At 45.9% G+C, this 25,895-nt stretch overlaps 3 protein-coding genes across 6 annotated transcripts in view; 2 read left to right on the forward strand and 1 right to left on the reverse strand.

The window, feature by feature from the left end:
* Positions 1-235: 235 nt before the first annotated feature.
* On the reverse strand, positions 236-5,165 carry ECHDC2 (enoyl-CoA hydratase domain containing 2). Its single transcript, XM_072343569.1, has 10 exons — positions 5,036-5,165; positions 4,257-4,324; positions 3,627-3,714; positions 3,430-3,516; positions 2,698-2,790; positions 2,140-2,196; positions 1,590-1,777; positions 1,155-1,205; positions 846-893; positions 236-442 (listed from the first exon to the last, which is right to left on the reverse strand). The coding sequence occupies exons 1-10, from the start codon at positions 5,136-5,138 to the stop codon at positions 365-367; spliced, it is 861 nt and encodes a 286-aa protein (XP_072199670.1). The 5' UTR covers positions 5,139-5,165; the 3' UTR covers positions 236-364.
* A 94-nt stretch (positions 5,166-5,259) lies between these two features.
* SCP2 (sterol carrier protein 2) lies at positions 5,260-15,975 on the forward strand. The gene is made up of 16 exons (XM_072343568.1): positions 5,260-5,390; positions 5,808-5,862; positions 6,203-6,274; positions 6,485-6,616; positions 7,065-7,129; positions 7,459-7,585; positions 8,223-8,286; positions 8,529-8,615; positions 8,987-9,137; positions 9,680-9,827; positions 10,748-10,855; positions 11,118-11,271; positions 12,798-12,891; positions 13,442-13,571; positions 14,591-14,670; positions 15,087-15,975. The coding sequence occupies exons 1-16, from the start codon at positions 5,349-5,351 to the stop codon at positions 15,180-15,182; spliced, it is 1,605 nt and encodes a 534-aa protein (XP_072199669.1). The 5' UTR covers positions 5,260-5,348; the 3' UTR covers positions 15,183-15,975.
* A 4,066-nt stretch (positions 15,976-20,041) lies between these two features.
* PODN (podocan) overlaps positions 20,042-25,895 on the forward strand; it is a 56,986-nt gene continuing 51,132 nt past the window's right edge. For 2 of the 4 annotated variants that reach the window (XR_011904455.1, XM_072342812.1), the window contains exons 1-3: positions 20,324-21,261; positions 23,416-23,651; positions 25,204-25,297. Coding sequence is in view for 1 of the 4 variants with exons in the window: in XM_072342812.1 (XP_072198913.1) it covers positions 21,225-21,261; positions 23,416-23,651; positions 25,204-25,297 (367 nt within the window). In the remaining 3 variants the exon portion in view is untranslated. The other 2 variants (XR_011904457.1, XR_011904456.1) reach the window with 2 other exon arrangements.

The raw sequence follows: 25,895 nt of genomic DNA on the forward strand, positions 1-25,895 counted from the left end.
AGCCCACACACATTATTCTGTAGCCATCTACGGAAGCACAGAAGGAGAACTGAGCAGTGTGCATGAGCAAGGTTAGAAGCTAGATCCATCAGTTCAGCCTAGAGGCAGTCCATCCTGACAGAAAGTTAATCAGTTAATTAACTAATTAACTTTTTGTTCATCTGGTTGTACTGCCTTAGGGCTAGCTTGTTTCAGATTCAGAACAAGGAAAGATGTACGTTCTTTAAGATCAATTGGCTGTACAAAGTCAAATCTTTATTGGTGAATCGTTAGAGAAAAATGATCCAGTGAGTATTCAGAAATGCAGTCCAAGGCAAGGAGAAGGAGCTACGTATGGGGAGTGCAGGCACAACAAGGGGAAGCATTATTTGCCAATAAAATGAGGTGGTCGTTTTTCCCTGAAGGCAGCCATTCCCTCCTGACGGTCTCTTGTGGGAATATTCTGCATTAAAGAAACAAATATTTATTTGGTGATAAAGGAATTAAATTTAAGTGCCAATCAACTTAGCACTAGTGGCTTCAGGCCCTTTGCAGAGATTGCTTTTCTTAAAATGATACATTTTGCAACGAGGAAAATAGAGAGGTTGGGTTGTAGTGAAAATCAGAGCTTCTGAGACAAAGCTCAGCAATCAGTGAACTACCCAGGAGAAGTATTAAAGGTATGGAAAACTGAGAGGCACAGCAGTTAAACCATCTGGAACTGCACTTGGTTTATGTTGTCAAAGCTTATGATCTAGCTGCTGCCAGTCTTCTCTCTTGGAGAAGAAAATACAACAGGGTGTCTGGCTTTAGAAAACATGCAGTAGTTGTGGTTCTCTTTAAAAAGCAGCCTGAAGGGAACTTACCTGTGCATAACACATCCCTTCAATTGCCATCCCTGATGCAATATCAACCTGCAGACAAGAGGGAAGGAAAGGGGGGGGACACAGTGGAAAATTAACTGGTAGTGAGTGGCATTAGGCTTCACTCCTGTATTAGAACTGCAGTGCTACCATCTGCAGAATGAAACCCTGCTGTGTTACTTCTGTCTTTAAAAGCTCTAAGAGGAGTTTTAAAGGCTTTGTTTAAACAAGGATCACAGTTAACTGTTGTATTTTTACTGTAGTAATTTGTCAGAGCTGCTTATCTGCTTCCTTTACTGCAGTACTGATTACCTCTATTCCTCTGTTTATTGCCAGTTTTCCCATTTTCACAGCAATTGGAGCCTTTATTAAAAAAAACAAAAACAAAAAAGCCAGGTCAGTTCAAAATACAGAAGCAGTCACAGCATCCCCCTACCTCCAATTGACCTTTAGTCTGCAGTTAGTTGTTTAACTACTTCTAAAATACAACTTAGTGTTATCTACAATCAATAGATTGACACCTTACGCTGTGTATATGTATGCTGCAGGTCTGGGAACTACAACTATGAGTTAAATAACTCATTTGTTCCCACAGAAACTGCATTCACAAAACCAACAGAATTAAGGGACTTGACCATCAGGATTTAAGACTTGGATGTTTCATAGAAAGAGATCTCAGTTGTTTGTTCTTTCTTAAGGGAAGCAGAAATGCATTCTTTACATTGACAGTATGAATAAAACACTGACCCGAGGAAGGATTTCTTTAGCCAAGGTTAATGCTCTCTGGTAAGCTGCATCTCCCTCCTCGTTTTGGGGCACAGTGTGATTTACTAATCCCATTGAGAAGGCTTCTTGTCCATCTATCTGTCTCCCCGTGAAAATGAGTTCCTTTGCAAGACCTACACCAACACATCTGGGCAGGCGCTGGGTTCCACCTTAGGACAAGAGCAAAAACACCATTTTCCATTTCTGAGAAATGCATCCAAAAAGCAACAGCATTTTGTCTTTTATGCAGGAGGGAAGCCTGAAAAATAAAGGGTTAACAACTACTGGCTGAACGTGTCAACGTTTTGACAAACATCTGAAGGTCTTCTGCATTCTTGAGTATTTTAATGAATGGGAAAAGAGAGAAGGGACCATCCTAGACTGACAGTGAGACAGGACCTGGAGCAGAACTCTCGATTCAGAGATCTCAGGCTTGTAGAAGATGTTATTTAATTACATTGCTCTAAGGGCAGAATATTAATGGAACCATAGAGAAAATAAGAGGATAGAATGAAGATACAATGAAGGTTACCTGCTCCTGGAAGAAGCCCTCGTGTGGTCTCTATAAGACCCATTTTAGCTGATGAAGCTATTGGAAAAAAAAAAAGATTTAATTATTTTTTTTTAATGTACACATTGTCCATAGGAGCTGTACTATGCTTTTCCAGGCAGCTAGAAAGTCTAAACACCACAGTGCTTAATGTCCATCTCAAATCAGATGAATTACGTATATATAACTGCTGCATTAAGGGTAAGGAGCAATACTACTTTAGCAAATGAACTTTGGGCTTACAGTAGATAAAATATATTGGATGAAAGAACTGAAACACCAAAAGCCTTACTTCTCCAAGCTGATTTAAGTCATGAATGTTGGATCTAACCAGAGTGTTGACTCAATACTGCATAAGAACTACTGCATCCCCCCAGTGAACGGTTTTCTGAAGGAACCCTTTCAACTTCTGCACAAATGCCTTCTTATTTCTTGCGCCATGTAAGTTCTTTTATTCACCTCCTAGGTTCCTGTAACAGTCAGCTATCATGAGGGTAAGCTTCCTTTAAAATGCAGTCCCATATTAAGCAACACACAGACCTGCAACTCGAAGGTCACAAGCCAGCGCCAGTTCTAGTCCACCGCCCAGTGCGTAGCCATCTATTGCAGCAATTGTGGGTACGGGCAGGGCAGCTAGAGAGACAATACAGGTTATAAGGTTTTCTTCCCAAAACAATATTGCACCCAATTCTGGAATGTAACAGCCTAAATGTAAAGCATTTAGTAGTTCTCTGTTCTGGTTGTTCTGCTGTTCTCACTGGTATTTCAGTCAGATTTGACTCTGGTATTTCTCTAGTGAGAGTAGAACAGTTCTTAAATAGGGAAGGAATATTGGTCCAAAAAAAGAGGAGTGGGGAGCAGCAGGTATAAATACCCTGACGCAATCAAATACATTCAGAAGTCCAAGCCCCCTCCTTTTAGGTTACCATGATATCAGTGCTTTTGAGCGTATCTTAGAACTGGGACAACCAACATTACTTACTTTGTCTAGCACTGTTTCTCAAGGATTACCTGGAATTCTATACAGAACGCTTTGTTAGCAGCAGATACTAATACGTATGTCTGTCCACTGCTCTTCATCTTAGAGAATTCAGAGCTGAAATGTATCCTGTCTGTGGAACAGCAGCAGCACAGTTGGTGTTTAATTCTAATCAGCCCTTTATATGGGATGTAAGCAGGAGCCAACTGACATCCTGCTGGGGCTGGCTGGCACCTGCCCTTCCCACAGCGTTTCTGTTGGAGATGAGTCTTCCAGCTGAGACAGTCACCTACCAACTTCATCCATGAGATTTCTCAGCCTCTTAACAAAGTGTCCAACTTCTGCATCGTCCATCTTTTCACGCTCCTTTAAGTCCGCACCTCAATCAGAAGAAAGAAAAAGGTGAGAGTGCTTTGTTTGTACAAAGTGAGCAGCACGCAGCCCTAAGAGCCGTGGAGTTTTACTCGCAGTTTGCAGACCCGTTACTTACCGGCACAAAACACACCCTTCACTTTGCTCTTGAACACCACCACACGAACCTTCTCATCAAAGCGGAGCTGTTCCAGCGCACTGAAGAGCTGTGAGAGGTAAAGAAGAGGAAAGCTTTAAGTACGTGGATGTGTGTACTGAAATTAGAGCAAGCTTCTAATCTATGCTTTTTTTTTCCCTTTAATTTCTCTGCTAGCACCAGGAATTAAGCAGAAATCACAGATCTGATCCCGCTGTGACAGCATTGGGATGTTTCCCATCTCCTTCTCCTCCCCATTCAAAGATGGATCATTGCTGTCCCTTACACTTCTCCTGCCTGTCCAGGTATGAGCCGAGCCCTCTCTGTAACCTATTATCAAAGATTATCGAAGCTCTGCTAAGGTCTGGCAGTGAGCACACCGTTGCTGTGATTACTCCATTAACTCCCATCTCAGTTAGCTGACCCAGCTCCATCGGTCTGCTCCCCACCTGGACTTACAGACACTGGGCCCTCTTTCCCCGCAGGATAACCTGCTTTGCCAACCTTCAGAAGGAGATCAAATCTTGGCTGCGTGTTTCCCACAGCTATTCTCATCACACTGATTAACTGATTGTGATTCCAAGCATGTTGACAGGCCAGGGCCATACTCACTTCATCTACAAATACTTTTCCCAAAGAATTTCTTGCATGGGGTCGGTTCATTAGGATTTCAGCAATACCTTAGGAGACAAGTTCAGTTATAGTTCATTTAATTCTCTGCTGCAGTAACTCAAATGGGAGCAATATCTGCAAATGCATCTTCTCTTTCCTGAAAACGCACACAAAGTATTGTCTAAAACAACCGATTAATGTCAAAGGGGCAGTGCTAGGAAATACAGGAGAGCTGGTGCCTATGAAATCCTGTACTCACGGTGACTGTAACAGTCAGTAGTGCTACGACTGATATAAATAAGCAGATCTTAATCAATCAGTCACCTCCAAGGATACGCTGCAGAAACACAGCAGTAATGGAGACAAGAATATCTATGTTACATTTCTGTTTCAGGTGCTCCTCAATTCAGGTTTTATCTTATAGTTTGTGTTCAGCTCCACCTCTTAATGTGAAAATAACGTCTGGTGGGAGCTGCTGTTTGCACGAGCTGGACACAGACTCCAAGTTCGCGCTCCATTCCGTGGCAACAATCTCGTTATGGGAGAGGACTCCGCTCCGAGTTCCTGAGCCCGAGCAGCACAGCGGCGCTGCGATCGGTAAGTTACTGGCTGCCGCTCTGTGCACCAGGAGGGCCCACGGCCGCTTCCCTGTCCGCTCGCAGGCAGTTCTTAGGCGGGGCGCGGCACGCACCGCACAGCCTGTGAGCATGCCGGGGATACCGGCCCGACCCGCGGCGCGCTCGGGCCCCGCGCCGAGCTCCGGGGCGGTCCGGACTCACCGCCGCTCTCCCCGCCGACTTGCACCTCCGCGCCCGGCCGCAGCACGGCCGTATGGATCCCGCCGCGGCCCCAGCGCAGCGCCGCCCGCCCCAGCCGCATCATGGCGCCGCTCGGCCCGCTCCGCGCCTCCGCTCCTCCCACCCTCCGTGGGGCGGACCCGGGACGCTGCGCCTTTAAGAAGAAAGGGGTGTCGCAGTTTAGCCCCGCCTCCCCGGAGCGAGGCCACGCCCAGCTGGCGCTGAAGCCCCGCCCCTCCGCTCAGCTGTCGCGCGCGGAGTCTGTGAGGAAGGAGAGGGGCGTCCCGCCGCCATCATGCAGCGCCGGGTGTTCGTGGTGGGCGTCGGCATGACCAAGGTACGGGGCGGCCTCGCGGGGTCGGGCCGAGCGCTGAGGAGAGCCCGTGGCGGCCGGCCGGAGCTGGGGGGGAAGGGGAAGCGCGTGAACTGCCAACGCGGGGCGGTGCGCAGGGCTGCGGGCGCTGCGATGCCCGCGGGCCAAGCCGCAGGGCCACGAGCGCCCGGCGGGCTGCGGCGATGGGCACAGCGCGGGGCAGCGCCGGGCTTGGGGAGCGGGCGGCCCGCTTCGGGCCTGGGCCGTGCCGTGCGGACTTTGGCCGCGTGGTTTTGGGGTCAGTTAAATGGCTTACGTTAGCAAACGGGATCTGTAAACGAATTGCTTCCAAACTGTTCCTTTATCGCTCTAAAGTCATAGAGCTGTGTATCTCCAGGGGGGGAATCTGAGTGGTTCGTTTTGTTTCTTTTTGCTTGTCAGTTTGCAAAGCCCAGTGAGAACAGCGCTGATTATCCCGACCTGGCTAAAGAGGCTGGTAAGTCAACAGTGAAAACGCATTTAGCTTGATCACCGGTGCTCTTTTAAGTCAGATGCACATAAAAAGGAAATCTAAAACTGGTAAGAAAGAATCCCCAACTGACCTTCAGCCCTACCAGACTGAAGTCAAAAGGGTGCCTTGAAGTTGAATCCAACACATCCTTTCCTATCCGTGCATGCTACTTGTACTTCCCGAGGACCAACAGCAGCCTCTGTGCATGAATACGGGGCTGATTGGTTGGCTTTTGCTGGGGAAGGAGCTTGCTGAGAACCAACACCACAAGCTCGTCCTAATGAGAGCTCTTTTCCTTTTCACCCCAACTCCTCAAACGGTTTAGGCCAGAAGGCTTTAGCTGATGCTGGGATTCCGTATTCAGCGGTGGAGCAGGCCTGTGTGGGTTATGTTTATGGTGAGTATCATCTTGTGCTTGGGATATGTGTGTGATGTGTGTGATCCGTGACGCTCATGGGTATGAAGTTTATCCCCATCAATTTCCCATCCTGGTTTCTAAAGTGGATAAGAGATAGTCGAGATGACAGCTCAGACTTTCAGGCCTGAACACTGGCATTGTGTTGTGTTAATGTTACATCCGGTGTTAATGTTATGTGTTTGCATACAGGTGACTCAACCTGTGGACAACGAGCCATCTATCACGGTTTAGGTTTAACTGGCATTCCTATCATTAATGTTAACAACAACTGTGCTACTGGATCTACTGCTTTGTTCATGGCCAGACAGCTGGTAGAGGGAGGTGAGTTGTTCTGCTCTGCAGCTGAGTAACTCACAGACTTTATTTCTATATAACTCACTGCTTCTGTTTAAGTTCCTTTGTGGATTCTGCTACTTTCTTGCACTTAATTGCTTATGTTTCCGTAACAACAACGATGGGAAGGTTCTGTATGATTATTCTAGTATTACTGGCAGAGATAAAAGTGCTTGGTAGTATGAGGTAATTGTTCTTAAACAGTGGAGAACTGTTCTAAAGTAAACCTAAGTCCTCAGGTGATCTTTCATTCTTCAGTAGTAATGTTTTTGTAACAGAACATCCCCATCCCAACTGGACTCACTTTTAAAACCTGAGAAGGGAGGAGGAAGGGCTGGTAGATGTAATGGACGTTTATTGTAATGAGAAAGCTGATGGTACGTGTTGTCATTTATAGCTGCGTTGTGTTCTAAATAGCCAAAACTTTTATTTCAAGGCTTGGCAGACTGTGTTCTGGCACTTGGCTTCGAGAGAATGGCCAAAGGATCCCTTGCTTCGGGTGTAAGTGTCTGAATGTTTTGTATGTCGTTGTGTTGGCCGATGGAAAATGCCTTCTCGTTCTCTGAGACATTCACCTAAACGTGAGCTGTTGGACGTGCTGCTGTAGACAGCTACAAAATAAACCTTTGGTTATTTTTGACTCATAGAAGCTTGTAATGAGTTTTATGGTTCTGACTGCAGGAATGATGTGCAGATTTAGCGCGGAATGTTTCAGAATTAATCTGAAGCAGCCCGTCATGCTTTTAGTGCTTTGCAAAGAACGTATTTAAGGTGGGGTTAATACAGAACAATGACATCATGGTTTACCTTATATCTGTTTCTCTTCTTAGTTTTCAGACAGAACTAATCCAATGGACAAACATTTAGAAATCATGATAAATAAATACGGCTTAGCAAGTGCTCCAGTAACACCGCAGATGTTTGCAAATGCTGGCAAAGAACACATGGAGAAATACGGTATTGTTAAAATACATTTTGCCATAAATTGTCTTTGGTTTGTGCTTCTGTAAGGTCTATAGAAAAAGACTGTGCAACCTCCTTCATTCTTTTTGTCTTAGGAGGGTTCGGCAGGTTCACAGACTGAACTTTGTGACGAAAACGTTTGGGTGTTTGATTTGACATACAGCTCTAGTCTTTGCCACAGCCATTGCTTCCTGCCTCACCAGATGAGGGAACTGCCTCCCAGACAGCATGCCAGTCTGTTCAGCATCTTTTATTTGCACCTAGGTTTAGGCTAGCATGTGGAAAGATTTTAGAAGGCCAAGATTTCACAGCAACTGTTTTGTCCTGCTATGAAAAGTAGCGTTCAGGTTGTAGCAATATAGTGATACTTCAAATGAGGACACATATTTTCTCTATTTTCATGTTAGGGAGCATTGAATATTCAAGTGGAGTGAACTGTTATCTAGAACTCAACCCCCTTTCTTAGAGTAATGTTGAATTAAAAGAAGGCTTTGATGCAATCTCTTGTAAAGTTGTTTGTGAAGTTCAAATTCTTCTGACACTGACACAGTATTTATAATATAATATATAGTTATGTTAGAACATTGTGCTTAAACCAAGTACTCCAGCACAGCTCACTTTCTCCTTCCAGGGACAAATCCAGAGTACTTTGCAAAAATTGCATGGAAAAATCACAGCCATTCAACCAACAACCCGTGAGTAAAACACTCCAACTCCATACTGAGCATGTGTTGCCTGTACACAATTCCTGCAACACTGATGCAGTTGTTAGAAATACTTAGAATATGTTGTTTATTACAGCTGGTAGAGATTCTAAATCCATTGTCTTGTACGAGGTAAAAACAGCTGTATAGTTAGTTGCATGAGAGTGAGATATGAGTAATGCCTTCTCCCAAGGACTGTACTGCAACTAAACTGGCACCTTTGTTCCTCTCAGGTACTCCCAGTTCCAGAAGGAATACACATTAGATGAAGTTCTGCAGTCTCGCAAGATCTTTGACTTCTTGACTGTCTTGCAGTGTTGGTAAGGAGAGAACTTTGCATTGGGAAAGCAGTCTTGTTAAGAGAAGTTTGGTAGCTCATCTACTTAAATAAAGTTCTCTTACTATTAAATTCAAAGTTACAGTTCATTGTAAGTATTTCCTAGTTGTTTAGGTGTCATGCATTCAAAGTTTGTATATATATACACACACACACACACACACACATATATATATATATATATATATATATTACTCCAGTCTGGAGGTCTTCAGCAAACACTAGTGGAATTTGTAGTCTCAATTGCATCAGTCAGAAAGCAGTATTTTTCCCCCTTTCTTTTCAGACGTAATGCTGTGGGGGATCAGCATTAATAATTCACAGTGATGATGACTTTGTTTTTCTTCCCGTTAGTCCAACTTCAAATGGCGCTGCAGCTGCAGTTCTGGCCAGTGAGGACTTTGTGAAAAGGCAGAAGTTACAGCCTCAAGCTGTGGAAATTCTGGCGCAGGTGATGGCTACTGATTTGCCGAGCACATTTGAAGAGAACAGCTGTATGAAGATGGTAGGTTTGTGGTCTGATAGTCCATAATAATTGGGATTTCATTTTGTCTTAATGATAGTGTGGACTGTCAATCAACAAGCAAGCAGACTGTGATTTGGGCAGGTGAAGCGGGCAAACAGCATGGTTATGGAATAACACTAAGAAATGGATAAACATTGGCCTAATGATTTAAAGGCTGCTTAATGGAAACTTGAACTGGAAGAAATGTGGTTTCTCATGCGAAGCTGTTGGTTTGATTTCTCTGTTTGTAAGATGAATAAAACTTAAACCCATTTTTCTTATGTTAAAATATCCTTATTCCTTATAATGTATCCTATAATATAGGGTATAATATATAATCCTAATAGATATAATCTCTAATATATCTTATTTCCTTAAGTGAATGTAATTCCGGAGCTGAAATAACCTGTTGTGTAGTCATGAAAGGCTGTGGTAGGAGATGCACTAAAGTGAATGAGAATACCACCTCCAATGGGTTATTGCAGGATAAATAGAAGCACAATAAAACAGACATTCTTTAATGATGTTTTAACTTCTTGCAGGTTGGTTATGATATGACTAAAAAAGCCGCAGAGAAATGTTTCAAAAAGGCAGGCCTAAAACCTACCGATGTCGACGTGATTGAGCTCCATGACTGTTTCTCAGTTAATGAGTTCCTTACCTACGAAGCTCTTGGACTCTGCCCAGAAGGTAATAGAACCAGCGAAGCTCTTTGTTTTATTCAAATGGGAAGTGCTACGAATATCTTTTTACTTCTTCATGCAATTAGAGTCGTGTGCTGGGCAGGTATCATACATTTGAATGCCATAATAGCTAACCTGGAGGAAAAAGCAAGCTGCCTGTGTAGTGACATAGAGAAGACGTGCAAATTGTGGGATGGATTTAACAAATTGGTGTATTACTGTGATTTCTAGAGAAGCACAGAAGGCAAATTAAAGTGTTGGATAACTGTATGAAATCACCCAGCAAGCTTTTACAGGAGTGGCTCTTCTAAGCAAGCAGAAGGAGGTGAAGGGCTCTGGGACTGCAGGATCTGATGAAGTGTTTGCCTGATTTTGTGATGTGCTTTTGAGAAAACACCCAGCTGTTGTCACTAGGTGGTGTGTTGTACACAGCATGAGCGATCTCACAGAGGCAGCTTCACAGCTCTGCTATGCAGCCCCAAAACGTTGATGAGAATTTTGCAAGTAATTCCTTTTGGAGATAACCAAGCAAAGATATTTCCACAGCAGTCACTAATTACAGCTAACCTTTCTTTTACAAAAGGAAACCTATACATTTCCTGGTAGCTTTCTTAATATAATAACTAATCACTGCACTATGTTGACCATATCACAACACTGCTCATCCGCAGCACAGCTGAGCAGTTAAAACCAGCCCTTGCATCCGGCACTCATTACCTGGCTCCTCTCCCTCCTTCCCTTTCTCCGGCCATGTAAGCCAGGTCTGAAGGCTCAGCTCAGCCTGCCCTTCAAAGTCTGTGCTGGTGTGTATTTCTGAGCTTTTGAGACAGAGAGGACCTGCAGCACCTTCGGTTTGTGATGCTTAGAACTGAAAGATGTTTTTTAAACCACTGAGCATTTCTCCTTTTCTAACCGTGTCTCCATCAGGAAAAGCATGTGAGCTGATCGACAGGGGAGACAACACTTACGGAGGAAAATGGGTCATTAATCCCAGCGGCGGTTTGATCTCCAAAGGACATCCACTGGGGGCTACAGGTAATGCACTCGGTCACACCTTCAGGTGCGGAGCAGTTTTGGAGCAGGCAGGTGCTTCCCGCTGCTGTTGGTACGGGCACAGGGGGGACTAGTTTCACTAGCTCTGTTCATTCGTTGCCGTACTTTAGAACTGAGCTTTTGGAGTCACGTTCCCAGCCGTGATTCCAGCTCCGTGTGAGCGCTCCGCTTCCCGCTGGGCGCCGCTCCGGCCGCCCGCTGCGCTCCCCGCCGCCCACACGGCGCTCTGTGCTCGATGTTTCAGGCCTGGCGCAGTGCGCCGAACTCTGCTGGCAGCTGCGCGGCCTGGCCGGGAGGCGGCAGGTGGGCGGTGCGCGGCGGGCGCTGCAGCACAACCTGGGCCTCGGCGGGGCTGCGGTGGTGACGCTGTACGCCATGGGCTTCCCCGGAGCCGCCAGGTGAGCGCCGGGCCGGAGGGGGGCCGAGCCCGGAGATGGGCTGAGCCCGGAGGGGGTTCGCGTGTGCGGTGCGGGAAGCGGCGCCGCGTGTGTGAGCTGGGCCGGGTGTGCGTAACGCGCTGCTCCCAGCAGCCAGACCTGCCTTTCCGCGGACGGAGCGGGGCTTGAAGGCACGAGCTGTAGCCGAGGCTTGGTGCTCAAGGCCCGGCTGTGCACAGATGGGGTCTGAGGGCGATGCTGCAGGCCGTGCCTTGCTTTATTCGTCGCTTGGAGCGTTATGTGTAGAACTCCGTGTGAGCTCAGAGAGCGGGGTCTGCTCTGCTGTCCGTGCAGCATTCACTGAGGGGCAGCGCCTTCCTGTCAGCTGTGGGGAGCTTTGCCTCTGCGGATAAAGGTTCTCCCAAATAAATGCCTTTATTTCCTATAGGTAACTTCATTTCCATTCTCATAGAGAGTTGTCTTTGTTATTTCATAGGTGAGTCCCGAGGCAGAGCATCGCAGAGTGGTTTTGTTGGCACCCCAGTGCCTTCCCAGCATGGCTCTGCTGCCCCAGCCGTGGCTGTGGGTGCCTCCAGGCACAGAGCACTGCTTTGCTATTACCGGGGCCTCACCCCTCAGCAGGCCATGTTTCACCTGTATTGAAGGTGTTTGCAGATCCCTGGCTCTCTGAAAGACTTTGGCACAGGGAGATCCACCAACGTGTAAGAGACTTTGGAATGAACCAGTGCAGCTGGTGTGTTGAGACAGCAGTTACGTAACTGCACGGTGCTGTGCATTGTGTAAGTGAGGGAAAGGCAGCATTGCACACTTAGGAGGTGTGCACAGACCCACTCATTAGATTCAGATCCTGCCTGTAATCTGTGGGTTTGGTAAGAGTTGCCAAGAATTTAAGATATAAGCGATAGCAGAACTTGCTCTGTTTTGGATCAGCTCTTAAATCAGTTCTGCTGGTTTTTCTGTAGGTACCTTGCATCTTTTCATCCTGCAGGTACATCATGTATTAACAGCTATGTGTTGTCTTCAAATGACACAATCCCCAGCAAACATCTACAGGAGTGCTTTGCTCTTCGCACCATGCCAATCAGTTCTGGCAGCACTTCTTCAAGTGGTTCTGAAGAATTTAGGGCCATTTCTGGGAATACAACAGCTGAACTTCTGGACCCGTTCTATAAAGGCGTTTATTTGATCACACGTGAACAAATGCAGTCTGTGTAGTCCTTGAGGTGGTGGATGTGCTGTTTCTCTCTTTGCACACAGTGTGGCGATAGAGCTGGCTGATTGATCTCGATGGTTTACTTTCCTTAGCACATGCCCTGCCTGCACATCTGAAGTGGCTGAGTGCTGGAGGTGGCAGTGATACTGCTGTCTCACCCTCAGGAAGTCAGCTCTGCTTGGATTTGGTGGGGTTGCCCTGTGTTGCTGAAGCATTTCAGTGTGGCTCTTCTCAGTGCTGTTGGCCTGTTTGCATTGATTTGAAGATGTTGAAATTGTGATTAAATGACTTTTTTTCTTTTTTTCCCCTCCAGTGATGGCCGAGTTACAGCTGTGCCTCTCAGCGCAGCGGTTGATGGATTTAAGTCACACTTGGTCTTCAAAGAGATAGAAAAGAAGCTCCAAGAGGTATTTGGGGTCTACTTTTACCTGTAATGCTATTTTAATTTATGGCAGGACATGTGCAAAACCTGGAGGGTATACAGTAGCATAAACCACCTTTTCATTACTGCTTGTTGAAACAGTTCACTGTCAGATCTCTTTCAGTTCTGTGCCATAAAGCATTTTTTTCAGACAGCCCTGACCTGTACAAGAGTATTTGAGTAGAGACACTTTTAGGTCGTATACAAGGAGCTCACACTAACACGTCTGTTATCTATTGCTTTGTAAGCATGAGTAAAAGAAGAAATCACGCTTTGGTAGACAGCAAGACAAGACTGTTGGGGCAGTTGTCTTTTTTGTTTTGTTTTGCTGGATACATTTTAATAGGGAAAGATGGCCATGGGTGTTTTCTTCCTTACTGATTGTTTAAATGAAGGCTAGTAGAGGGGAAGGAGTAGTTCTATGGGTAGTAGAAGTTGTTGGTAGAAAGGGTGAAGTTTTTTAAAGTGCTTTCTCTTTCTCTTCTAAAATTCGTCTGAAGAAAATGAATAACGTGCATCTTATGTGTCCATTGCAGGAAGGAGAGCAATTTGTCAAGAAAATTGGTGGTGTCTTTGCCTTCAAAATAAAAGATGGTCCCGGAGGGAAGGAGGCAACTTGGGTAGTAGATGTGAAGAATGGCAAAGGCTCAGTAGCAGTTAATTCAGGTCAGTGTTATTTTGTGATGTCATTGCAGAAGATGAGTGCAATGATTGTAAAGATTATACATTCCTGTTCTGCTGAAGTGGTAGTGATGCTGAACAGAAGTGGAGTTAGTGTTACTTTAGTTATAAACTTCTCTTAATAGTAACACTTCTATTCCTTGACGTTCAGGACCAAGACTTCTCCTCCTGTGAATTTTGTGTGGGTGGGTGCATGTTTTGTTAGAGGTAGCCATCAGCTGTGTCACTCAACTCCCACGGGGACCAGGAGAGAAGTAAACAGAACTCCTGTTTCGTGGGTTTGTGTGTATGGTTCTTTATTTGTTAGTTTTTGTTCTGCTTTGTCAGGTGCTCTGTGGGACACCGGTAGGTGGTAGACTGGTCTAACTCATCTGGTTCCTTCTTTGTAACTAGTTAAGCAATAAAACTTAATCGATTCCAATACTGTATTAGCTGACATAAACTTTCTGCCTGTTTTACAAAGGACAGACATAAATAAGACTTGAGGACTGGGTGGTGGGTTTGCAATAAAAGTATTGGAGGTGAAGGATTGTACCTTTGCCGTGGAAATATTTTGTCTGAAACTGCATCCTTTGAATGTAAAGATAAAGCCAAAGATGACACTGTTCTCAAAATCTTGCCTGCCTATGAACCTGCATTGTAAAGCTTTTAATTAATTCCAAGTCAGTCTTCTTTCATATCTTTCATTTATCTGAGATATTATGGAAAGAATAGTACTCTCTTCTGTTGTGTGGGCAAGATTTTATCAAAGGTTTAGGTTTAGAAATACAGTGCCTGGAAGATAAGGTATGTGAAGTTTTTAGCCCTTTACTATATGCTACAATACAGCTCAGATGCACGTTGACTCTTAAGTGATCTCTTACTGATATTTTTTAATGGCTTTTATTTAAAAGTGCTTCAGGTACCGCTGTGCTAATCTGGAATGGTGGCAGATTCTGTGGGGTTTGGCAGCTTGTGATACTGTTCTGTCTGTTTGAATCTTCACAGTCATCTCTGTTTTGCAGATAAGAAGGCAGACTGTACAATTACGATGGCTGACACTGATTTGTTAGCTCTGATGACTGGCAAAATGAATCCTCAGACAGTAAGTGTAGCATGGATGAAAGTATGATAGTACCAATATTGGGGGGTCATTTTTGAGTGTATTTCATCTTAAAGTATTTGAGTAGATCAGAATAAATTATTTGAATCCCTTTCTCTAAAGCCACATGGCTGGGAGGGCTTTCTGGTAACATAAGTAATGTGCAGTACCAAGTCTGTTCTCTTCAGGTATCACAAAGATAGTAAGTATACTTTGTCAGGCTACTGTTCTTCCTTTTAGTGTCAGAAAATAACAGTTGCTGATGAATGAATGCCAGGTGTCTGACAGAGCTGTTGGAATTACAGTATTGCAGGCCAAGGCCTGCAGGTGTATAACAACACATAACTTTTGGGAGGAGTATGACAGGAGTAATGAGTTGCATTGCTATTGCATTCATGCTATTTTTTTTTTCTCTCTAGGCCTTCTTTCAAGGCAAATTGAAGATTTCTGGGAACATGGGCATGGCAATGAAACTTCAGAACCTGCAACTTCAGCCAGGAAAAGCTAAACTTTGAGCTTGCTGAAGTAACAGTCAGTACTTCATACTCTTTACAACAAGTTAGAATGATGCTGGATGTTGATAACATGCCACAGACTGGGCTTATTTGGACCTCTCTCACCTAAATTCAGTGATTAGAGATCTTAGCTCGCTTAATAAATTCCATCAGTTTGTAAATGGCAAAGGTTTTTAGGCTAAGCTTGGGGCAATAACTTGCAAATGGTTTATGGTGCATATTATGAAAACAAATTTTTCTTTTAATCTAAGAAAAGTTCTGTAAAAGTCAGAGTTGATGAAGGCTGCGTATTGTTGTCCAGGTTAGTTGGGAAGAGAGCGAGGAAGGTTACAAATAGTTTGATCTGTCACTTAAATTAGCATTTTTAAAAGACTGTAATAGGAGATCATGCAAATGCTTTCAGACTTCGGTTCTAACAAATCTGCTGCTGCTTTAATTAAAATGGTCTTATAAGGGGGGATCTCTAACAATGTTTTTAAAATAGCCTTCAGGAATTTGCTATAAAATACTTTTCTTATTACTACTTTGGAGTTAAAGCTATCCACAGGTAGGTGGCAACTAGAATGTTGCTTTGAGATTCACAGAGTTTGATAATGCTTAACCTTGAACAAAGGTAAGGTTTGTCAGGAGAGCAGAGAAGGAATATAACCAGCGTTTTCCTGCCTTCTCCTGAGAAAATCTGGTGTTGGTCATTAGGAATTTCTTATTTGTAAAAGCTTTAACTTCTGTTTTTGGGATCATGTATTCTGGTTGGGAGTTTAATAGAAAATTAAATATAATTTTCCTGTTCTTCTGTTCATCTCTTCCTTGGATTTGCGAATGTAGATCTCATATTCGTGCACTAAATTGAATATTTGATACAGATTGTCACTCAGGGCTTCCATGGTCATCCTTTTTTTTTCCTCAGCTTCTGCCCATAGATGCCTCCAACTCTGTCTCAGTCCATTATGTGCACTTGCCATACGTGGGTCAGGACTGAGGAACTTTCAAATCTTTCATCATAGAGATGCCACCACCTCTTACTGTTCACAGAACTCCATCCCTACCCATAAGCAGCTGCATGGGCAAGAAACAGGCAGAATCTGCATTAAATGTGGTGAATCTTATGCGTTCCTAAGAGAAACATTATGGAAAGAAAGAGCTGGAAGTTTTGTAGTTCCATCCATGTCTGAGACTGAGCAGACCACCCCCAGGCTCCCCAGTGCCAAGAAGAGTGTGTGCCCACAGTGTGCCATGTCCTGGAGTGCTTTGGGGCCTTCTGTGTCCTCCACTGGGCACAGAGCTGTCCTCATGGCTGCTCCACGGGGAAAGGAGCCGAATGCCTGCAGGCATGACTCTGCATTTCTGTGGCTCTTCTCAGTCCTTTGCAATTGAGAGAGGCACAGATACCAGTAATTGCCTCTACATTTTTCACCGTGGAACTGACGAGAATTAACACATCACTAGCAGTGGAATTCTTCTATCACGATACGCTCCCATTTAACTGGTGTGTTTTTCTTCCCAATTTTCCCTATGCTATTTTTATTTTTTTTAACCCCAAACCGACAGCAGGTGATTGAGCTGCTGCAGCTATTTACATTAAGTTGTGCTATTTACAAGGTTTCTTCTTCAGCTTTCTGCCACCTTCTCATTCCCAGCAAAGAAGGTGCATTATCCTCACAAATCCCGATGCTCCATCTCGTGTGGCAGAAGGTGAGCACGTTCAAGAACACAAAGGAAAACCTGTATTGCTGAGAAACAGGGACAGACAGTGACCACCTGTAGGAATAACATCAGTTAAGTATTTTGAGATCCCAAACTTAACAGAAATAGCTTTTGTTGTTGTATTAAGGAAGATACCGTGAAGTTTATGGGTTTTCTTTTGTAAAAGAAAGGTTAGCTGTAATTAGTGACTGCTGTGGAAATATCTTTGCTTGGTTATCTCCAAAAGGAATTACTTGCAAAGTTCTCATCAACGCTGGGGGGCTGCATAGCAATGTTTGCTGCGGATCTGGGAAGTTGTCTCCTTGAGGATGCTCAGGCTGTGTAAAACACACCACCTAGTGACAGCAGTGGGATGTTTTCTCAAAGTCCCTCAATAATTAAGAGAAATACTGCATCGGATGCTTCAGTCCTGGAGCCCTTTGTCTCATAAGCTTGCCATGTTATTTCATGCAGTTGTCCAACACTTTAATTTGCCTTCTGTGCTTCTCTTAGAATACAGTCATGCACCAATTTGTTAAATACTTCCCCCAATTTACACATCTTTATGTCACTACGCAGACAGCTTGCTTTTTCCTCCCGCTAGGTTAGCTAATGTGGTGTTGAAATGTATGAATTCATTAACAGAGAAGTAGTCATGAAGTTCAGTCACATCAACGTTGGCGGGTTTTAGGCAGCAGGATGAGCTGGGCCAGGCTACATATGGGCTGCATGCTGTGCCCCCTATGGGGAATGCTGCAGCACAGTGGAGAGCCCGGGGAGCACTCTAATGGACACTGGAGTACACTGGGTGTTCCTGGGAGGGCCTGTAGGGCACCTTAGAGCTCACCTGGGGGGCTGTATTTGTACTACTGTGGTCTTCAGTAAGCTTGGGGAGTCCTGGGGGTCCTCTGTTGCATGCTAAGGTGTCTTCATGACACTCTATAGCACACTTAGGTGTTATGGGAGCATTCTAGTGTGTGTTAGACTGCAGTGGGAGGATCTGAGTGTCTTCTAGGGCACACTGGGAAGCCTCTAGTGTGACTTAGAGCACATTCAGGGTCTCTGGGAGTGCTCCAGCATGCCCTGGAGTACCCCAGGGGGCTCTATGGAGTCCTCTAAGTGCACACTACTAAGCTTCTAGGACAAACTAGAACACAGAGGGTGTATTTATTGACCCAGGGAGGCCTCTATAGCCTGTAGAAAGCAGTGAGGTTTCTTAGGAGTCTTATGCATCTGAGTGTACAGAGGGGCTATAAAACATGCTGGGCAGTTGCAGGGAACTTCTAAAATATGCTGGGGTGCCTTGCTGGCCTCTAGGGCAAATGAGGAGCCTCTAGTGCACCCTACAGCACAGGGACGAGCTCTGTGATTTTTCTGGCTTGTTGCCTATCTCTGCTTACCAGTGGTGGTGAGGTGGGATGGTGGGGAACACTGAGGCACAGAGAGGTCAGTTGTTGGGGCTGCAGTACAGTGTAGCCATGCCTGGTATCCAGCTGGGATGAAGGATCAGTGAGTCGTGTGTTGTGGCCTTTCCAAAGGGTCAGAAAGGGCTCTGCCCTGTGGGCCTGTTGGGAGATACAGCCCTGAGCCACCGAGGCTGCTGTGACCCCAGGACAGGGTCAGTTCCGTAGGGCTTGAAGCTGCAGCCCTCACGTGCCCGGTTCATCTGAGAGCTGTTCAAACTGTCACCTCCTTGGAACAGGAACTCCATCACTTCCTGCTTCACAGAGCACTGAGCTGGATGTCAGCTCTTGTTAAACAGAGAAGAATAAGATTGCAATTAGCCCGGTGGATAAAAGGCAGGAAAAAGTCCCAGCTATGAGAAATCGTGGAAGCAAACCACATGTGGAGAGCAAATGCTGCAGAAAGAAACACAGCAAAACACAAGTGGAAAAAATTCACTTATTACCTAAGTAAACAGAAGGGTAATTTGTTGGAGTAACAGCGTGAGCTGTTCTGTACCGTATATCTGCAACAAGGATTCATTGCTGAGGGAAGAGCAGATGACTTTATAAGACGCTGTGTGGTTGTTCTGGGAAATGTTAGTTATTTACTGTTGGTATAGTAACAGAATCACCCCAGTAATGCTGCAGCAAGCTCAAAGGAACATGTATGGCGTAAAGCAAGTACAAAATATGCTGGGTCTGTGTCCCATATTTCAGGTAGATTAAAAGCAGTCGTGGATTCTTTTATCATTATTATTATTATTGTTTGAATAGTACTTATCCTCTGGGAGAACAAACATCTTAAAATTCATTTGGATCAACACACAGATGCCAATAGGCAGTTGGCCAGGCTCTGCTGTGCATACTTAGGCTTGAAAAATACTTCCTTTCCTGCCTTGGAGACAAAAACGCCTTTTACTCTCAATGTTTTGATTGTTCATTTTTTAAAGCAAATGACAGCAACTTACTTAAAAGATTGTTAATAGGCTTTGCTCTCTGCTTTCAATTAAAGGCACAGTGTCAGCATGCAGCACCGGACCCTTGAGGAACGTCAGTGTTTGTGCAGAGTCTTGTTTAAATTGGGTAACTAAAGCTGAAAGTAAAGAATGTTTCATGACATGTTGATACAACTAAAACTTAACCCTCCTGACTGCCTTGTGCCTCACTCCGTGCTTATCGCAAGGAAGCTGATGTAATGCTGCCGACTAAGCCAGCGTTCTTGCACCTTCCTAAATATGCTCGTGCTTTGATAGATCTGCTTACACCTTCTGTTCTCTTCCCTGTTGATTCTTGACTGGGATGTGCTTTATTTGTTTATGCTGTCCATGCGATCTAAAGAGTGACCGTACCAGAATTTAAACTGCATTATCAGCCTCATGTTTTGAACCTGAATGTTGCTTTGTTTAGACTGCAGCTACCACCGCAGGGAACATGCAAGGGCACAAAGACTTGAGTCGGACTGGAGATTCTGAATGCAACTCATTCTGAGTTGTGAGTCCTGCGGTGTGATTTCTTTCCTCTGAAAGCACCAGAAAGCCGTAGTGACAGAAGCAGTGGCTGCCTTTCACCACGCTGTTACTCCATCAGAAGACTGGGGTGAGCTGGGGGATCTCCCAGCATCAACACACTGTTGTCCCCTCCCTGAAAACACAGCGTTAATCTTCTTGTATGGATTCAGGGTGCTGTGATAATGAAAGAGGAGCAAGCAAATCCATTCTGGATCTCTGAATCAGTAAGACTAAGCAGCCAGCTTTGCTTTGTTGTTGTTTTTGTTTCAGTAAAAGCATACTTCCCACAGTAACTTCTGCAACTTACACGTGGCACAGAGGGGGATCGGTTCCAGTTGATATGAGCCTGGAAGAAGAGAGGGAGGAAATAACTTAATTGCTTTAGACTTCAGCTGGAATCGAGAGGAAAGAATTGGTGTGCCTTTTTTTTTCTTGGAATACAGCAAGAAGGTCAGATTCGTGGTGAGGAGAGATCCTCTGCAGGTCTTGCGAAGGTACTGTTTGCTGCAGGGCATTCCCCAGACAGGTGGCTTTGTATTTAAAGAAGTAACTCAGCTGCCAATGGCAGACAGCTGCGTTGTTTTCTTGGAAGTATTGGTGCACTTGGAGCACCCTGTGTTATAAACAGCGTGCTCCTCTCTTCTTACAGGGGGAAAGAAATAGGAAATGTGAGATTTTGGGGCTAATAGTGGCTGGAGTAAGTTGAGGGGGAGAGCTTTGATGTTTCATGCTATAATATGGGGCTTAGAAAATACAGAAGAGATTGGGCGATAGGTGTTACGTTAAGCATTAGGGCTTTGCTGCTGAGGCATTTGTCATTTCACAGCCGTTGTACCCCTGGTCCCTGAAGGTCAGCTGATGTGTTGAAAATCAGGGGGAAATAAAAGGCGGCAAGATGAAATACAGGACAAGCTGTGGCTCTGTCTGCTCCTGGCTAATCTGAACCAGGCCCCCAGGGAGCGGGAGGACATTCCCACCTGGAGTTCAGATTTGGTGTTGAATGCGGCTAAAATGAAAGGTCTGGTGACAGGCAGTGCAGCTGCAATGCAGTGCTAAAGCACACGCCGCCTCTGCTTCTGTCAGATCCAGCGTGCTTTCTTTTGGCATCTCTCACAGATCTTGTGAACTGCACTGACAAAAAGCAGTGGGAGATAGTTTCTTGCCCAAGTCTTTATATTCAGACTATAGCTGCTTCCTCTTTCCTTCTCACATTTTCCCATATGGTGATTTGGAAAATTCCTCTCTGATTTCGCTGGGAAGCGCAGCAAACTCGTTGGTAGGGGGTTGCCTGTTACTCTGCTGCTCACATCTGAAACGGATCTGGCTCGGAAAGAGGAGACTTGCTCTGAACTCAGCGTGTGTAACTGACATGGCATGAGCCGAGGGAGCCTGTGGGAGCACGGGAAATGTTCTTCTCCATTCATCTGATCTCTGACAGCAGAGGTGAGTTTCTCAGCACTTCATTGCTCTAAAAGCTGGCTGCTCAGACCCCATGCTGCAGCCGCCTGTCAGCTGCGGCTCTCAGAGGGGACGTTCAGCGTAAGTCACTAATTTGCTTAACCTGTTGATATTGAAGGAGGGGCTGTTTTCTCAGCTGTGTGTGTGTCGTGTGAGAACGTGCGTGGAGATCCAACAGACACAGAGGTGAGGTGTTCCGAGCATCATTCTGCTGTTAGCTGAGGTAATTGTAGCACTGAGGAGCTACAGACATCCTGATGCTTCAGCTCACCTCTTGTGCAGCACACAGCCTCTGGGGCTGCACAGCAGCAAAGTGGTTCTTTCTGGACTCAGAAAGGTGCAGCCACAGAAAACCCTGAAGTGGCTTTCAGTGAAACTTCAGTCTTTGGGTGAAAGCCTGGCTGCAAGGGAAGAGTGCTCTTTCCAGCGGGTTTTGAGCTACTCATTGCACAAGGTTTCTTAACAGGGATTTGGATTAGGCTCGTGGGAATGAATTTAAATGCAGTGAGTTACTTCAGGCTTTCTTTGAACTGAAAGAAAAAAAGCCGTGCCTGGTTTTACTGCCTGCACTCCAGATGCAGGCAGATGTTTGTGCGTCCAAAGTGTCTCCTGGTGGCACCGCAGCAGCATTCCCTGCAAAGGCATCACAGCAGCAGCATGTGTATTGAAGGCAATGGGGTGAGGTTGTCTCAGCAGCTTTGCTGTACAACCGATGCAGTATTTCATGCTTTCATTTTTTCCTTCCTTGGCTAGTTTTCACGCTAAACGTTTCAGCTATAGATGTGGAAATGTCAGCATGCAGCAAACACAGGGCCTGATACTAACCATGATGTAACTTGCTATGGAAAGCGTTGGCCCTGTTACAGCAGGGCTGGCTTTGATCTGTATGCATCTGTGGGGTTTTTTTTGCCTTTAGTTTTGTTTGTAGACACCTGTAAGAGGAAGTGATCGAGGGGGGGAATATTTTGTTAGAGATCTGATATCTCGCACTTCCTGACATTATTTTCTGGGATTATTTTCTCTAAGATTTCTGAAATACTTCCTGAGGTGAGGTCACCAAATACTAAGGATTTTACTAATCCACTGCTGGCATACTCATATGGCCAATTTTGATCTCTCTATTAATATCTAGCTATATTGCCGTATAAGGAAAACCATCTGATCTCTGGTATGTTTTATAAAGGAGATTAATTTCATGACATTCAGCTTTTGCAGATATGGAAGCTGTGGAATAGTGGAGCAGGGTAAGAGAGCGCCCAGAGGTGGGGAGGTGCAGCAGGTGCAAGTGGCAGACCCTGGGGCTGCAAAGGGAGCCGTGCTGGTGCTGCCGGCCTGCCTTGTGGGGGTGGGGTGAGCGGAGTACTTATTTCACACTGAGGTCAACGAATCCATTCTGCTTTTTGACCTTAAAAGTTCAGCCCAATAGGAATTGCTCATCACTGTCAAAGAAATTTGCAAAGAAAGAAAAAAAAAAAGAAAACGGGAAAAAAGCCACGATTTGTTCTGAGTGCAAATCGTTAAGTGTGAAATCTGAGAAGGGCAAGGAATGAGGCAGAGGGCTGCGGCAGGGCCAGCTGGCTGCCGGGCAGATGCTCCAGCGCTGTTTGCATTATTGTAACCTGCTCCAGCAGGATGAACGCTGAGCACCAGCCAGGCCTCGGATTCAGGTGGGCAATGTCCAGGCGCAGCAGGAAGCCCGTTGTGGGTTCACAGCTGGGAGCTGCACAGTGCAGGACGAGGCACCGTGTACCTTAGTGGGACTCGCTTCCCTGCTCATAACTGCATGGAGCAGTGCGACAGCAGTTACAGAAATAACATTGCATAACCTCCTGTATAAATCTCCGGGATCATCTGGCGTTTCTCAATATGAAAAAATGTCATAAACAGTGTGAGTGGTCAGCAGTGGGGCTGGGGCCCGGCTGCAGCTGGGGACCCGTGGGGAGCTCGGGCCTCAACAGCAACCCCAGCTGTGGGGTGCGGGGCCTCAAAAGCACCTCAGAGCACGCGGGGGGAGCGGGAACACCTCAGGGCTGGGGGGGGGAGCGGGAACGCGGTTCCCTCAGCTCGTTGGGCTCTGGGCTGAGGGCCGCAGGAGGCCGGGCTGCTCCCGCCTCGGGCCGACCCCTCTGTCTGTTCCAGGGGCGATGCCAGCCGGCGGCCGGGAGCTGCTGGTGCTGGGGCTGCTGGCGCTGGGCTGTGCCGCCGCCAACGACTTCTCCGAGGGTGTTGTGGGGCGGAGGCGCCCACCGGGCCCGGCCTCCGGCTGCCCCCGAGACTGCGGCTGCACCCAGGAGGGCGTCGTGGACTGCGGTGGCATCGACCTGAAGGAGTTCCCGCTGCTGCTGCCTGAGCTGACCAACCACCTCTCGCTGCAGGTAAAAGCCTGCATCTCCCGGCCTGCCTCTGTCCTGCCTCTCCGCTGTGCGCTGGAAGCAGCATGCCCGGTGCTGGTGCTGCACCCAGTGTGCCTGGTTCCCCTCGCCCACCATCTCAGGATCCCCCTTCCCCCACCCCGCCATTCCTGCCCCAGAGCAGGGCTGCTGCTCCCTCAGCGCCCTCTGGGGTTTCCTCTCAGAAGAGAGGGGAAGTTTCATCATTCTTTCCCCACACATCAGGGGAGGAAATAAAGGTTGGATTTTTTTCTCCGTATTCTTTCCCCAGGTCCAAGAGGAGAATTTTTGTCCAAAGTAAGAATTGCTTTTTGTGGTTTAGGCCTTTGATTTTGAATTGTCTATGAAAAACATGGGCTAGGCTCCTTTAGTTAATAAATTTTCTGGCAGCCCTACATGGGAGCTCTATGGCCTCAAGTTGCACCAGGCAGGTTCAGGTTGGATATGAAGTCCCTGTGGCACTGAGGGATGTGGTCAGCAGGCAGTATTGGCAGTAGGTGGGCAGTTGGACCAGATGATCTTACAGGTCTTTTCCAACCATCATGACTCCATGATTCTACGTATTAGTTAAAGTATTGTAAGCAGAGTGTGCCCAGGGGGGCACCTGAAGCATGGCTGGAGCCACCTCCAGGCCCAGGGACAGTGCCCACAGAGCACTGCAGCACTGGGTGGCGATGGCCGTGATGTTCAGACAGCTGGTGCTGCACTCAACGTGCTTTAGCCCTAAACCAACTGCTTGTTTATTGCCACTGTTTAGCAAGGCTGGTCAGCGGGCAGCATGCAGATTTTGTACAGAGCTTTCCATCCGAGTGCTGTGTAGTTAGAAAAACTGTAATGTCATCTGGCACCCTCCTCAACAGATTTGTTCAAGGCGTGTGCTAGGCATGGCTCCTGTCTCTAATGCCAAAAGCAGGAAAGCTACTTTGGAGCAGCAGCTGTCACTTTGTGTATTAGCTTGGCTTCCAGTACAGCAAGTCCTTTTTCAGTCTCCTAGATGCTAAAACACTCAATTCATAAATGGTCTAAATGTTAGTAAGCTTGTCAATGAAAATCTGACAGTAATGACTCCTGGCAGTAAAGCCAGTGAAAGAGAATGCAGTTTGACTCTTTGCTCGTGACAAGTTTGCAGTGGGACAAAAATCCTTCATGTTAAAAACAACACTCAAATAACAGCAGCAGTAAACCTGAAGTTCCACAGTGCCAACCTTGTAGCAAATGATTTGCTGCAACTTCAAGGCTGTGGCAAGTGGCTTATAGGTCTTGCCAGGCATGATCGCACTGTGTGCTACCAGTGCATAGGTTGGATATTTATAGAGATGGACACAGGCTACAGAATTTGTTTCAGGCCTTCAAATGCTGCTGGGTTTTGCTGTATTGGTTTTGAGATCCAAACTTGGCTCATTACGGAGAGAAAGCTGTTGACAGTGATTTGACGTGGTGGGTTCGTTTCCAAATTTTATTGAAGTTCACAGTCTGGGTTTTATTGGGAACTTTCTTGGACTGCTTTGCTGATGATTAACGCTCTCCATTTTCTTAGAACAACCAGATAGAAGAAATCTTTCCAGAAGAGCTTGCTCGTCTTCACAGATTGGAAACTCTAAATTTGCAAAACAACAGGCTGACTTCAAAAGGTAAGGTGGGAGAGCTGTGAAGTGCAGAGCAACCCCAGCCCTGTGAGGGCTGATAGAGAAAGCTGTAAGACTTCCTGGACTGACTTGACTGTAGTGGTTTTCTGTAAGCATCCCACAGATCGTGAAGGCATTTTATCATCTGAAACATAATTCTCAGTGTTTAAAAATGCAGTCGTACTGAACCAGCGGAGGAGACCTGGCAGCAGCACTGTGTACTGTGGCGTGAGATCCTATCCAGGAAACTCCCTCCAGTCCCTCAGGCACATCAATGCAATGCACTTGAGAACCAGAAATGTCTACATGCTGAATGATTTCCTTTTGACTGACCTTGTTTCTTAATCCACTTGCTTAGTTCAGCCAGTCACTGCAGTTTAGTCCAGTTTGGTTCTTGCTGAATTAAATATAATACAAATAATACAGATTACAAATAAGTCAAGTTCTGCCCTTTAAAAAAACACTGACTTTTGTAGGCAGGTGTTGCTTGCTAAGTCTAATGTTTATTGGAGAGACCTGACAGCTGCCCAGTCAGCAAAGCAGAAGGAGCTGGAGTAAAAAGTAAGAGAGCAGGGTGCACAATACAAAAGATATAATTGTTAGC

The sequence above is a fragment of the Excalfactoria chinensis genome, chromosome 8 (genome assembly GCF_039878825.1).
Source record: "Excalfactoria chinensis isolate bCotChi1 chromosome 8, bCotChi1.hap2, whole genome shotgun sequence".
Taxonomy (NCBI): domain Eukaryota; kingdom Metazoa; phylum Chordata; class Aves; order Galliformes; family Phasianidae; genus Excalfactoria; species Excalfactoria chinensis.

Bases quoted from the DNA above. Each gene is read 5' to 3' on its own strand.
- ECHDC2 (XM_072343569.1), bottom strand. From the start codon at position 5,138: ATGATGCGGCTGGGGCGGGCGGCGCTGCGCTGGGGCCGCGGCGGGATC. The intron at 1,206-1,589 runs GTCAGTGTTTTA...TTTTTAATAAAG, and splicing joins CTAAAGAAATCCTTCCTCGG to GCTCCAATTGCTGTGAAAAT. The intron at 443-845 runs GTAAGTTCCCTT...TCTTTAATGCAG, and splicing joins AAGGGATGTGTTATGCACAG to AATATTCCCACAAGAGACCG.
- SCP2 (XM_072343568.1), top strand. From the start codon at position 5,349: ATGCAGCGCCGGGTGTTCGTGGTGGGCGTCGGCATGACCAAG. The intron at 6,275-6,484 runs GTGAGTATCATC...GTTTGCATACAG, and splicing joins CTGTGTGGGTTATGTTTATG to GTGACTCAACCTGTGGACAA. The intron at 7,130-7,458 runs GTAAGTGTCTGA...TTCTCTTCTTAG, and splicing joins AAGGATCCCTTGCTTCGGGT to TTTTCAGACAGAACTAATCC.